General features: G+C 43.0%; 1 protein-coding gene across 2 annotated transcripts in view; it reads left to right on the top strand.

The window, feature by feature from the left end:
- The window catches only part of ZBTB16 (zinc finger and BTB domain containing 16), a 245924-nt gene that overhangs the window by 105456 nt on the left and 126844 nt on the right, over positions 1 to 13624 (top strand). For both annotated transcript variants that reach the window (XM_036743349.1, XM_036743350.1), the window contains exon 3: positions 11250 to 11347. In XM_036743349.1, the coding sequence (XP_036599244.1) occupies positions 11250 to 11347 (98 nt within the window). The remainder of the gene's footprint in view (positions 1 to 11249; positions 11348 to 13624) is intronic.

The raw sequence follows: 13624 nt of genomic DNA, 5'->3' as shown, positions 1-13624 counted from the left end.
CGTTTGGTTTCCCCCCACACCAAGCGGGTGGGGATGCAGGTTCCTTTCTTTCTCTGGGTAAAGGTGAGTTAATAAGAGTGAAAGAGCCTAAGGCTTTCGAATTAATTTCTTGCCACCCCACCCAACTCTTAATGTTCCTGTTGGCCAGCATCCTTTTGATTTTGCAAACCGGCTTCAGGCTCTTGCAGCTGTGACGCTGGGGGCAGGTCTTTTACCCTCATAAGGGTCAGTTTCTTCATCTGTAGAATGGCAGTAACACTTGGGCTCCCTGTGTCATAGAGGTTGCTGTGGGGAAAATATTTTCAAGGCCCTGCTGGAGTTATTCTTCGAAGTGTTTTGAGCAGGGTCTGATCTTTCTTTTTTTCAGAGTAAAAAAACCTGAGGCCCAGGGAGGGATAAAGTTGACCAAGATCACAGGGCTGCTTAATGGAACCAGGTCTCTTGGCTTCCAGCCCGGTATACTTTCTACCACATTCATCATGCCATCTTCTGATTCACTCTCCAGAATACATGGCTCCTTTGTCATTCCTAATCCTTTCCTTTTATTTTTATTTTTAAGGGTGTTATTAATGGTGTTTGTTTTTGACACCATTTCTCCATATGCCTCCCTCCTCATTGAACCCTCCCCTACGACAAAGAAAGCCTGTTAATCAAAATCAACTCCATCTGATAATGGCTGTAAATTTCACACCTGTATTCCACCACCCAACACTACAATCTCCTTCCCTTTAACCACTACCCTCACCCCCAGCAAACCATCACCCCAGAAAAATGCGTGTCACAAGCTACAGCAATACTGGTTATCTCAGGGTCTTACTACCCACTCTTTGAATGCTATAACCTGCAGCATGGAAGGGGTTAATAAGTATTCCACAGGGCATCTTCCTTTTCTTGGTTATTTTTCTTTTTTAATCTGTTGTTTGAAATTCGTGGCTTTTATTGGTATATTTACTTTATGGCATACATAAAGCGCTGTATTAAAAAATAAATTGTGTTGTAAAAGCATTCGGTAATGTTTATTAATATTGACTAGTCGGGGAGCAGCGAACTCTATTGCTAGAAGGGTAATTTGTGGTAATACCAGCTAAGCATTCGCAGCTTGTCAAATGACTCTGTCTAATCTCTAGTCAGTGCCGACATTAAAAGGGGTGGGGGAGAGGGCTAATTTTCCTTGTGAAGGGAGGTCTTAGACTCATGAGCTAGTCTTTCTTTATTCCTGGGGGTCCCATTTCTCAAACTCTTGGTGTCTGGCTAGTCCCAAGTGGTACCCTTGATTCTGAAAACAGCCTTTCCCTGACTTCTCTTGTGTCTTGGGGTAATTGGTATTCTAGGGGAGGTGTACCATCAACAGCTGTTTTTTGAGTAACCACTGTAAGAATAAAAGAACAAGAACATGGAGATGCTATCCGGAACATTTTGCCAGTCAATAAGGTAGAGAGGTAGGATCCCTATCCACCAAGAACTTATAGTCTGAAGTAGCAAATAGGTGCTCCCTTTTGACCTTGGACTGGCCAGCCTCCAAACATGACACCTGCCACACTGGGTCAGATTAATGGTCTCTCCAGCCCAGGATTCCATGACTGACAAATGTGAGACACTCATCTCATACTTGTTTACTAGGAAGTACCATGGGGAGGTGTGATAAAGTCACCTTAAATGATTCCATTCTTATTGGGTTACTGGACTTGGGAAAGGACATTGGGGCTGTAGCCCTTCCTTCTTCATCCCATGCTCTGCCTCCTCCAACTTGAGGCTCAGGCTTTTCTGGACCCTCCCCCTTTCATAAAGAACGGCTCTTTTAGATGGTTATATTCAGAAATCTTCTGTATAAGGCATTGCAATCACAAGATCAGAGAGCGAAAAGAACTTTCAAGATCATTGGATTATAACCCTCTCATTTTATAGGTGCAGCAACTGTTAAGGCGATTTGCCCAGAGTAATATAGCCAGCTAGCGAGGGGGCTAGAATTGGGGTGTCCTGACTTGCAGCGGCAACATTCTTCCCCTGCTCCCAGGTTGCCACTCTATGGACTCTGGTATATAACCTTGAGAGATGGGTTTTTTTTAAAATAAATCTAATGTAATATAGCCAGTTTGCTTGTTACGAATCTCATTGTATTTAGATTGCTAAATGTGACCCCCAAAATCTGGATATTTGAGCTTTCTGGTGATTTTCAAGTCTAGGTAAATGGCCTTTTTTTTTTGACCTGAAGAAATTTAGGGAAAGAGAGTGAGTCTTTGTGAAATGATGCCTCTTTTCCCACCTACCTCCCTTTGAGCAGTGAGGAAGGCCCCTGGCCCCAGAGTGCTTGGGAGTTTGAATTTATTGAATGTGTTTCCCAGACTGGCTGTGTTCAGAAGGGCCTTGTAAAGACCTTACCCTGGTTTGATGCAGGAGACAATTTAGCGCCTCAGTGTTACTTGGCTGAACAGTTCCACACCTTTCTGCCTCTCACTCAGGCATTTGCTATAAATTGTGCATTCATTGGCACAGACTTTCAGAGCTAGCAGGAGCTTTAGAGAACATTGAGTCAAAGCCCCTCCCACCATGTTGCAGATGAATAGAGTTTAGCATGTTACCTGACACATGGTAGGCATTTAATAAATGCTTATTGAATTGAATAAATTGAAGCCCAGAGTTGGGAATTGACTTCCCCAAGGTCAACTAGCTAGAACCGCGACTAGAATTCAGGGCTTCTAGTGTCATGCTCACAAGATCTCCTGCCCCTTTTCTGTCTGCCTTGACTCTTAAAGACTAGGCTTTGGTCCTTAGTTCCGAGTGCTACTGTATATACACTATGCATATATGTGATGGGTCAGCTAATGATAAGCTAGAAAATGGAAAATCCCAAGTACTGGTGGGTATGCATACAGGGAGCCTCCTAAGACTGCTGAGAGGTCTGGACTGGGCAGTGTTGGCTTTTGATCAGAAGAGGAACATATTGGGAATGAGGAAAGCCTTATGTTATTGGTGGTGCACAATGACACCAGTTGGTTTTCCTAATTGGAGGGTGGTAGGAAAAAGTGGAGTCTTATATAATCATAGGATCTGAGTATTAGAAGGGATCTCATGGTGGAAGCATGAATCTCGTCAACAATATTGTATTATGGAGGGGATAGAGTACTGACCTTGGAACCAGGAAGACCTGGGTTCAGATCCTGACTTGGACATTTAACTAGCTGTGTGACCCTCAACAAGATATGAGAGTTTTCCTCAGCTGTAAAATCAGGGTGTTGGACTAGGTAAACTTCAGACTTCACTTTAGTTCTAAGTCTGACTCTATGATCTTCACTGATTTTTTTTTTAGCCTCCATTTAAAGACCTTACTCCCCTTTGAGGAAAGCCCATTCTATTTTTGGATCACCTTAAATTTTAGAAAGTTCTTCCTTATATTAAGCTGAAATCTGCTTCCCTTTTATTTTCACTCAGAGGTCCTATTTCTGCTCTTTGGAGTCAAACAGAGTTGTCTTAACGCCTCTTCCACACGGCAGGCCTTTAAGTATTGGAAAGGTATTAGATCATGACCCCCCCAAGTTGCTTCTTCTCCATAAACATCCCTAATTCATTCAGCACATTCTTGCATAGCAGTGGTCATTTTGGTTGACTTCTAGTGGACCTGCTGTGGCTTATCAGTTTCTTTCCTAAAACATGGCCCCTAGCACTGAACAAAGAACTTAAATTGTGGTCTGATCAGAGTTGAGTGAAGTCCATCACCTTTATACCTTCTTCCTACTTTTTCTCCTTTTGTATTCCAAGCCTGCTTCTGCTTACTTCTGTACTTCCCAAATCACAGCTCTCAGTTCCCAGATCTGCTGTGCTTTGGCAGAAAGTCTCATTGTGCAAAGTCTTTCAACCCAATGCAATGGGAAATTGATCAAGAGGAATGTGAAGATACTATCGATAATGGTGTTGTCTCTTGATAGATGAGTGGAGACAGAGAGAAGCTAGAAGCCCAAGGATGCTGTTGGACAACATCATATTCCTTTCTAATCGGCCTGAATCACTTTCCCCTCTTAATTTCTACTCTTTGAACCCTTAGCCCAGCTGCCCTTCTAGATCCTAGTGTTATGCATATAATTTAGTTTCTATATTATTGCTGGTGTGAGAATTGGATTACCTCAGACTATTCCTCATTTTTTTTTGCCCCTCTCCCTATCCACTACAGCTACCTTAAGTGTTAGTTATGTTCTTGTGGGCCTTCTTGTATGTCATATTCAGATTTAGTGCTTTTCTTTCTGAAAAGCTTCCAACCCAGACCCTTTCCTTTGGCATAACCCCTGGGTCTCATCTCTGTCTCCCTGGTCTGTCTGAATTCACCAAGTACCTATTTTGTAGACAGGGCTGTAAGGTGGAAAGAACATTAGACTTTAGGAGCCAAGAGAGAACTAGGTTCAAATCCTGTCCCTAATGTTTGTCATGTGAAAGGGAGGTGAATTAGAAAATCAGTCTTCAAATTTTTCAAATAAGAGGGGTTGGATTAGTTGGCTCCTGCTGTCTCTTCTTGTTTAAGATTTATGATGCTATGACCTAATCTTTCTAACTCTGTTTCCTCACATGCAAAATACTTACAATTCTGTTTTGCATGAGAAAAGTACTATGTAAAGCTTAAAGCACAGTAATAATAATGTGCTTTAGTAGTAAATAATAAATAATATAGTTAATAAATAATAGTAAAAAAAAGCTATCAATAACAGTAAATAATAAGTAATATTCATATAACACTTTAAAGTTTCAAAGCACATTATATACATTATCTCTTCTGATAAGCATAGTTTAGATAATGTACATTTATGTGTGTGTATATATATATATAGATAGATAAATGTCTATATATCTGTGGTACAACTATGAGTTGTTTTAATTGTTGCTTATGTTTGATCTCCCACTAGACTGTAAGTTCTTTGAGGGCAGGGACTGTTTCATTTAGTAGTTTTTTCCTTTCCTCAAAGCCTATCATGGCTGCCTTATCTGAGTATTTAATAAATGTTTGTTAAATGAATTAATGACGCATAGTCTCCCTGGTTCAACAACACCACGTGAAAAATGTGTTGTTATAGTGTAGAGTAAATAAATGTAGGGAATGCCACTCAGAGAACAGCTGCAGTCTGCCCCCCAAAACAGAGGGAATCGGGCATTGAGCCTTGTGTGTGTGTACGTGTATATCTCTTGCCCTCCTACCACCACCAACTGTGGGATGCATGGCAGGAATGTGCCTTGTCAGTGATTCAAAGATAGGCCTTTTCCCTTTAAGCAGCCCTTTCAGAGAAAGAGGGTTGTATCTATAACTCTGACCTCATCCATTTATGAAACCTACCTCGGCTTCCCTTATGTGAACTAAAGTGGCTGTCAGAACGGGGCCACCCAGTTGGACATTTCCAGCAAGGCTGGAGTATTGCTTGAATAAAGGGGCTGAGTAACTGTGGCCCCTTAAGTAGCAGAGTGTCACCAACAGCATAATGCCTGTGCCATTGTGGTACTGAATAAGGGAGAGAGACACAGAATTGCCCCTCAAGCCACTCAGTGTATTAAATGGACAAAATTGACACAGATAAGCACACGTGTGTATAGAAATAGGCTGTGTATCTTCACAAAAATTGGTCGAACATGTATTAAATTGAATAGTTATCTATATTCTGTACAAGTATGGGCCATGTATCTTGCTGGTGCCATCGAGAAATTGCACAGTAAAGAATGGGTTAGGGGCTAGGTCAGGACAGATCTCTATAATTCTAGTTAGTTGGACCCTCAAGGGAACTGGTTCTGAGTGTAAAGTTGGGGCTCTTGGCTTGCTTTTAGGCCCTTCCTAAAAATAACTCCCCCCTGAAAAAAAAACTATCATATTTAATTTTCATTTATGTTGTGAAAAGGGAAGAGAAGAATATTGGGTCTTCCGAGAGGAGATGCTCATTTTGACCTTTGGTTCTACTTAGTCACATCTGCTAAATAGTCCAAACATGGTTTCTGTGGTGGGACACCAACCCTGATAGTGGCAGAAGTCAGAGGGGCATTAGCAGTAGTGGTGTGAGGTGTGTGGAGGTGGGGTGAGATCTGGGGGAAGCCCCCATAAATGCAACTGTGTAGATGAATGTTCCATGCTAGAACTGGGTTAGCTTCAAAGCCCTCTTCATCAGTGTGGCTTCCTTTGAGATAAAAGGAGAGCATGAGAACATATCTTCCAGGGTCAGCTTTACAAAAGAGTGTGGAAATGTCTGCAACCTGCCCAGCTAGCCCTTCTCCACATCATACCGTAGCCACAGAATGACATCAGAGGCCTGGGGAACCTCCAGGCTTGTGAGAGCACAGAATGGGAACTGGGAAGTGTGGATGAAAGGGCAGAAAGGAGGCTGTGAATGTATTTTTTCCACTTTTACTTAAATTGCTTTCTACAGCCTGAATTTTTAAGGTGTGGGCTGATTTTTTTTTAAGATCGTGAGTCCATCTCATGGAGATGTGTGCCAGGCAGTCCATATGAGTTCACATCACTTAGTTGGTAGATTGTACCCCACAACTTCCACCGTTTTGCCAAATCTAGGTTCTCCTTCTTTTATGGGTTGGGGAGAGCCTGTGGTCTTGCAAACCATTTTACTCATGTCCAAAAGTTAATTAGAAAGGGGGATTCTAACCCTAAACTCTCAGAAAAACCACTTTTCCCTCTAACCATCCAACTCTCCTCCCACCTGGCTCAGGCTTCCTAAGTGAGGGATGGGGACCTTTGTTCTTCTGTCATGTGAGGGGGAGGTTATGGTTTTTGTGTCTGTCTGAATGTCAAGCAGCCAGGATCCAGGATGAAGTTTTCACCCCAAAGGGGGCATATCTTTGGTTTGACCACCTGGCAGGTTCAGGCATCTACTTCTCCAAATTCTAGGAAATGCATCAGGAACTGGAGATAGGCAAGGCAAACTTCTGAGGATGCAACATACATATTTTTTAGTGTCTTTTTTAAAAAGGGGACATTTTTTTAATGCCAGAAATTTCTGCTCATTTCATGGCACATAACCATGTGTTTTGTGATGTTAAGTTGCATGTGTTACATAATACTCAAGACCTCCAGTGGGCGAGTACCATGTATGATGTCAAATCTGTAGCCCTGGTCACGTGGTGGTGGTGATATTGGTGGTAATAGTATCAGCTAGCATTTATATAATGTTTTAAGGTTTGCAAAGAACTTTATAAATGTTAACCTCATTTGGTCCTCACAACAAACCTGAGAGGCAGATGGTGTTATTATCCTCATTTGTAAACTGATGCATACAGAGGTTAGGGGACTTGCCCAGGATCCCTCAGTTCAGAAGTATCTGAGGCAGGGTTTGAACTCAGGTCTTCCTGACCATAGGTCCAGCAGTGCTCCATCAACTGCATCTAAGTGTTCATAAATGCCTTATTCCAGTTTTAATGTTTGTTAAAGGAAGAGGGGTGGAGGGAAAAAGCTGATGGTGCCTTAGAAAACTTTCCTGCTGTTCTGTTGGGTAAATAAAAGGGAGAGCTAAGTAACGGATGGAAACCCAAGTGGGTAAGGGAGGACACTGATGTAATCATGGTTGGAGGTTGGAGGAGCTATCATGCTCTTGGGATTCTGGAATTTCACCTAGGCTCTATCTGGTGTGTTCCAGCCAGCTTGACTTCCTCATACTTCCCAGAAACTCAGAGATGACCAGAGACCATCTTAGTCTAGGGGTGGAGAACCTGTGGTCTCGTGGCCTTCTAGGTCCTTGGGTGCGGCCTTTTGATTGAGTCCAAGTTTTACAGAACAAATCTTTTTATTAAGGGGATTTGTTCTGTGAAGTTTGGATTCAGTCAAAGAGCTGTACTTGAGGACCTAGAGGGCCACATGTGGCCTCAAGGCGGCAGGTTCCCCACCCCTGGTCTAGTCCAGCAAGCATGCCCTTCACACTACACCCAGCACATGTCCATCTGGCTTTTGCTTGAAAGCCTCCAGGGATGTGTAGCCTACCACCTTACAGGGCAGCCACCTCTTCTTTGCGATACCTCTTAATTGCCAAAAAAAATCCCCCACATATCAATCCTGAATTTGCCTTTTTGCAATTTTCACCTGTTACTTTTGATTCGTTTCTCTGGGGGTCAGTTAGAACATGTCTGATTTCTGTTGGACATGATGGTTTTTGAAGGCAGTTATCATGGCCCCTGCAAGACTCAGGGGTTCTTAACTTGGAGTCTGTGAACTTGAGACAGATAGATAGATAACAATTTCAAAAATAATTGTTTCCCTTTATAATCCAAAGTATTTCATGTATTTAAAAGCATTCTGAGAAGGGAGGGGTTTATGGGCTTCACCAGACTCATGGGCCAGAGAGGTCCATAAATCAAAAAAAGGTGAAGACCTCCTACCCAAATCTCATCTGGCTGAAAATTCAACCAAACCCTGTGGTATGACATTTGAAGTCTTTCACCATCATCATCACTGCCCACCTTGATGCTCTCCAGCTTTTAAAAATCCTCCCCAAAATGGAGTGCTTAGAATTCAACATATGGTTATCATTGGAAATGCTGTATACTGGGTGTCCCAAAAATCTTAGTGTAGTTTAAGAGCCTGACATCCGGGGGTAAGAGGGTGGGGAGAAGAGTGAGCAATGTGAAGTCCTTCCCTTACATTCCCTGTCCCCCTCTTCCCGCTATGGTCCTCCTAACTGATCCCATCTCTCTTCTGGTCTGGGTTGCCATCCGTCTGGGTCCACTCTCCCTAGGGTGTCTTTCCACCTCATTCCACTCCAAGATTTGCTGCCTGCCTGGGGACACTTGGTTCATTGATCACCCACTTGGGCCTTTTGGGTGCATCTATGATGTATCATTTAGGAGAAACTCAACTAAAGAGGAGAATGTAAAATGTAAACTAAAAGGGAGAATGTAGCTGATGCAGCACAAATCATGGTAGTAGCTCCCGCTCAGCACCTATTCCTGTGTGAGGGGAAAGAAGAGTTTGAAAACTTATTCTACCTTTAAAAAAGATGAGGGGACCTATCCCTGAGCCTTATGAAATCATCCAAGTCAAGAACATTCAATTAAAATGTTCTGACCCACAGATATTTCTCAATTTAGCTGTATCAACAGGGGTTGGATATTAGATATGGCTTTGCAAAGCCTCTCTGATTGTGTGTGTGGGGTGGGGGGGGCATGTGCACACACATGCGTTTATGATTGGGAAATCATTTGCCTTTGGCAGGGGAGAGCAGAGAGTCCAAGTGAACAAAAGAAAACAGTATGATTGGGAAAGAGTTCTGTGAACAGAATAGTATGAGATTACAGTCATGTGTTCATGATCCCCAGGTACTGTATCCTTTTTTCAGGGTTAGAGTTGCCCCTAGACTGGGAAGCCCAGAAGGCCTTTATTTACCTTGAGGTCCACATGGCTTTGACATGGTGCTGACTTTCAGTTACAGGATATGAGAAGGAAGTGGTAGCACCAAGGTCAGTTGGGTGTTGCTTTTCAGTTGGGCATATTGAAGCTGATTTGATCTGTATAGAACTTGGCCTCCTGACCATGTAGTCTCCTTTGCCCCTTCCCTTAAAAACTATCCCAGCAACAATAAATGTTAGGTCCTCTCAGAACCAGCTGTCCTTGTACCTCCACCTTGTTTTGTGGGCCACAGCATAACAGCCCCCAGACCTCATCAGCTTTCTGATTACAAAAGCTGATTGTCTTTCAAGAAAACTTGTCTGTTTTTTGGGGGGGGGGGCTCTTTATTCAGGCTTCTAGCTCCAACCCTATTTCTTTGGGAGCAGGGGCTCCAGTAGAAGCCCCCACACAAGGCTGAATGATACAGGGCTCAAGAGGAGATCCTACAATAGCACAGAAGGGCCTGAGAACAGGAGGACTGGACTAGTGGGAGGGAAATCAGTGTTCTTGGGCCAGATGGTCCACATTGGCTTCTGTGAGCCTTCTAGCCTGTGGTTCCAGAGTCTGAACAAGCCTACACTTCTTGGCCCTTCTTCCTAACTCCCTGTTGGCAACATGGCTATTCCCCAGCCTGTTTCCCATTAGCTCTCACAATGCTGACTTTTGGTGGAGCGATGCGGTTGTGTGGGAAGGAGCCTATGGCTGAGAGAAGCAAGAGACCTGAGTTCTTTTCTTCTCTCTGCCACTGTAGATGTGTAGCCAGAGACTGTTGTAGATTTTTGCTCTCTTCAGCATTCCTTACTTTGCTTAGTAAAGAGTGAATAGTGGCCTCATGATGTTAACATACATATATACATATACATATACACACACACACACATATAGATAGATACACACGACTTCTTTCAGCTATTCAGATTTCTTTTTCTGTAATAATATTGCCCATTTGCGTAGCTGTTTACAATTGACAAAGTTCTAACACAGCACCAGCGTATGTAAACACGGTGTTGTTCCTATTTAGTCTCATGATCCCCTTTGTGCCTCAGTGCCTCTCTCTGTAAAAGACAGGGAACATGCCAGCCTCATAGGACTGTTGCGAAGGTAAAATGAGATAGTGAGTCTTCAGCATCCTAGATTTAGAATCAAGAAGGGACCTCAAAGGTCATCTCATTCAACCCCCTTATTTAATAGTTGAGAAAACTGGCCCAAAGAAGTCCAGTCACTTGCCCAAGGTCATACAGGTAGCCGAGCTGGGATTTCAACCTGGGTTTCCTGATGGCAAATCAAGCATTCTTTCCATTGTAATAGATGAAAAAAAGTGTTTTCAGGAAGGTAAATAAAAGTATTTTGTAAAGGTATAGGGCTGCTGTCACTTATTATGCTTCACTCTTATACCTCCTTCTCTCAGGGTTTAAAATCTGCCACAAGGTAAAGGGAAGGGAGGGGTGTAGAGCAGGAAGTGTTACTATTGAAACTTTGGACAATGCACAGATAAAGGAGCATTTCAGTGTCTCCAGATAAGCAGTCTTAGCTTCTGGTTTGCAAGAGGGCTCAAGGCCATCTGTCTTTCTGTCTGTCTGTCTGTCCTGGGCTCATTTCCATTTTTCCCCCTAAACTGAAATACTTTTTTTCTCACTTGGCTTCATAGGTATCCATGGGTTAGCCCTATTCTCTCTGTCGTTTGCCCTAGTCAGGATTACTTCTATGATTTGGGGACCCTATCTGGCCTTATTTCCACCAGAACCTAAGGTCTTCTTCATTTCCTGTTATTCCCAAAACTATTGGACCACCAGTTGTGACTCATGATGAAGAGGAGTGGGGAGGGGAGTCTTGGGCATGGCCTTCACCTTTTTCTTAAGTGAACCAGCACTAATCTATGTCCGTGTTTCCCTTACAGGAAGCTTCACAGCGGGATGAAGACGTACGGGTGTGAGCTGTGTGGGAAGCGGTTCCTAGATAGTTTACGACTGAGAATGCACTTACTGGCTCATTCAGGTAGGTGGGGATGCCTCAGTTGGTCCGTCTTGGGCTATGTAGTCAGCCACATGGTCCATCTACTCTTCTTCCTATTTCCCAGCCCTGGTCTGGGTACATATAGGTCCTTAGACCAGAACTACTACTTTTCCTGATTCCCAGTCTGGGATTCCATCAGTCCAGTTTGTCTCATTAGAATCTTAGTTCTTGTCAGTACGGAATCTTCTGTGTGAGATGCCAGGGTGGATTGTGGCACTCTGTGGGTCTTTTTTTAGGGAGAACAAAGGAACCCCATGCCTCTTCCTGACCATGCCAAGTTACCGGGCAGACACCTAATGACATTCTCCCTCCTTGTGCTTGACAAAGGGCACCCTCTGCCAGTTCACTTCTCCTCCCTGTGGGCCTGCAGATGCCTTGGGCTCTGCCTTGCCATACCTTGTAGGGGTATACTGCAGTTTCATTAGAAAAACAGTTAAAGAATTAGGTCTTTGCTCTCTAATGAATCTGGCTATTTGGTTCAGGTTTTATGGAGGCCTTTCATTAAATAGATAGAGAAAAGTTGAACATTAAACTACTGACGGTGCTGCCTTTTACAAGTTAATTTTGTTTGCTTTCAGTCATGGGCAACACAGGCCTCATCTTGGCTGTGTTGTTTGTTCAGGTATTTGGAAAGAGGGTTGTTCTGTACCAGGAGGAAAAGAGAGAAGAAGAAGCAGATAGATATTCATTTTCTAGTAGGAATACATTTTCCCCTGGTAGAATGAGAATTTACACAGTAAACTGAATTCATCTTTCCTTGGTTCCCCTGCATTACACATTGTTTTCTCCTCACCCAATCCAGGTTTATAATGCTGAAATCTTTTATTTTTCTCTTTTGCTTCCACATCTAGTCCATTAATAAAACCTGCCATTTTTTTTCTCCGTAATGCTTTGTGGATCTCTCTGCCCCTGCCTCTCCAGTGCACGTCCTTATTCCTTTGCTGAAACAACCACAGAGTGATGCTTTTTTTTCGCTAGTCTGTCCACACTTGTTAAAATCATCTTCTTTTGTAAAGCCTTCCCTGATTCTCCCAGCTGGAAGTGATCTCTTGCGCCTTACTTTGGCTTTTTCTGTGTGCTTATATTTTAAGTTACGTAGCAATAATAATAACAACTGATGTTTCAGTGCTTGAAGGTTTGCAAAGCACTTTATAAGTATTAGCTCGTTTGGTATTCGTGACAACCCTGGGAGGTTAGTGCTTTTGTTATCCCCGTTGTACAGATCAGGAAACTGAGGCAGGCAGACCAAGTGATATGTCCAGGGTCACACAGCTACTAAGTGTCTGAGGTTGGATTTGAGGTTGGGTCTTCCAGACTCCAGGTCCAAGAAGGACCACATCTACAACCCACATGATTATCATTCCTGTCTTATCTTCCACTAGGATGGTAAGCTCCTTGAGGGCATTGATCACAACTAGCACAGTACCTTGTGTATACTCGCAAGTAGTGCTTAATAAATGTTGGTTGAATTGAATTCTCCAAACACCATTTTCAGTGTTCTTACCCCACTAAGGAGCTGATGGGGCTCTGTGGTTAGTAGATAAAACAGCTTAACTTCTACTTCAAGGCCTTCCACTGGCTGTCCCAGACTCTTTTTTTGCCATAGCAGTATTTCATACTTGTATAGCTATTTACAATTTACAAAGTACTTTTCAGACAGAGAGATGGTTTTGGAGCCAGGAAGACCACGAATCATGTCCTGCCTCTGACACATACCAACTGTGGGACCCTGGGCAAAGTTACTTCTTATCTCTGTGGTCGAGGCTATGTTCTCTAAGACTGTAGGTTGCAGAAGAAGCGTCACCTCTTAACCCCCCGGTAGAGGGAGTTTCATTACCTGGAAGTTTTCTATGTCAATAAAAGCAAAATTAAAAATGGAGACCCTTGGAGAGTAGGAAAAGGAAGCTGGCATAGCAGATGGATGAGTAGGTTCTAGGCCCCTTAGCTCCTAGGGGGAAAATCCAGGATGAGATGGAAACTGAGGCATGGTGTTAAAATCAGAAAAGACAAGGTCCAAGTTAGGAGGGGAAATTCCATTTCTTCAGTGTCTTTGTCTCCGTCCATTCCTTCTACCATGCCTGTGATTTGTAGTAGAGTACTGGACGTTGAGTACTGGACATGGACATTGGTCGACTGAAAGAGGTAATAGGGAAATCAATAGGTCAGTCTAAAGTATATTCCTTATTTAAAAAAACACAACAGATCAGACAATGTACTGATATAATACTGTACGTTTAAAAAAGAATCCACTTGTTTAGA

Source organism: Trichosurus vulpecula, chromosome 2 (assembly GCF_011100635.1).
Source record: "Trichosurus vulpecula isolate mTriVul1 chromosome 2, mTriVul1.pri, whole genome shotgun sequence".
Classification (NCBI taxonomy): Eukaryota; Metazoa; Chordata; class Mammalia; order Diprotodontia; family Phalangeridae; genus Trichosurus; species Trichosurus vulpecula.
The sequence above is the reverse complement of the archived record's forward strand: the minus strand, read 5'-3'. Positions and strand labels throughout refer to the sequence as shown.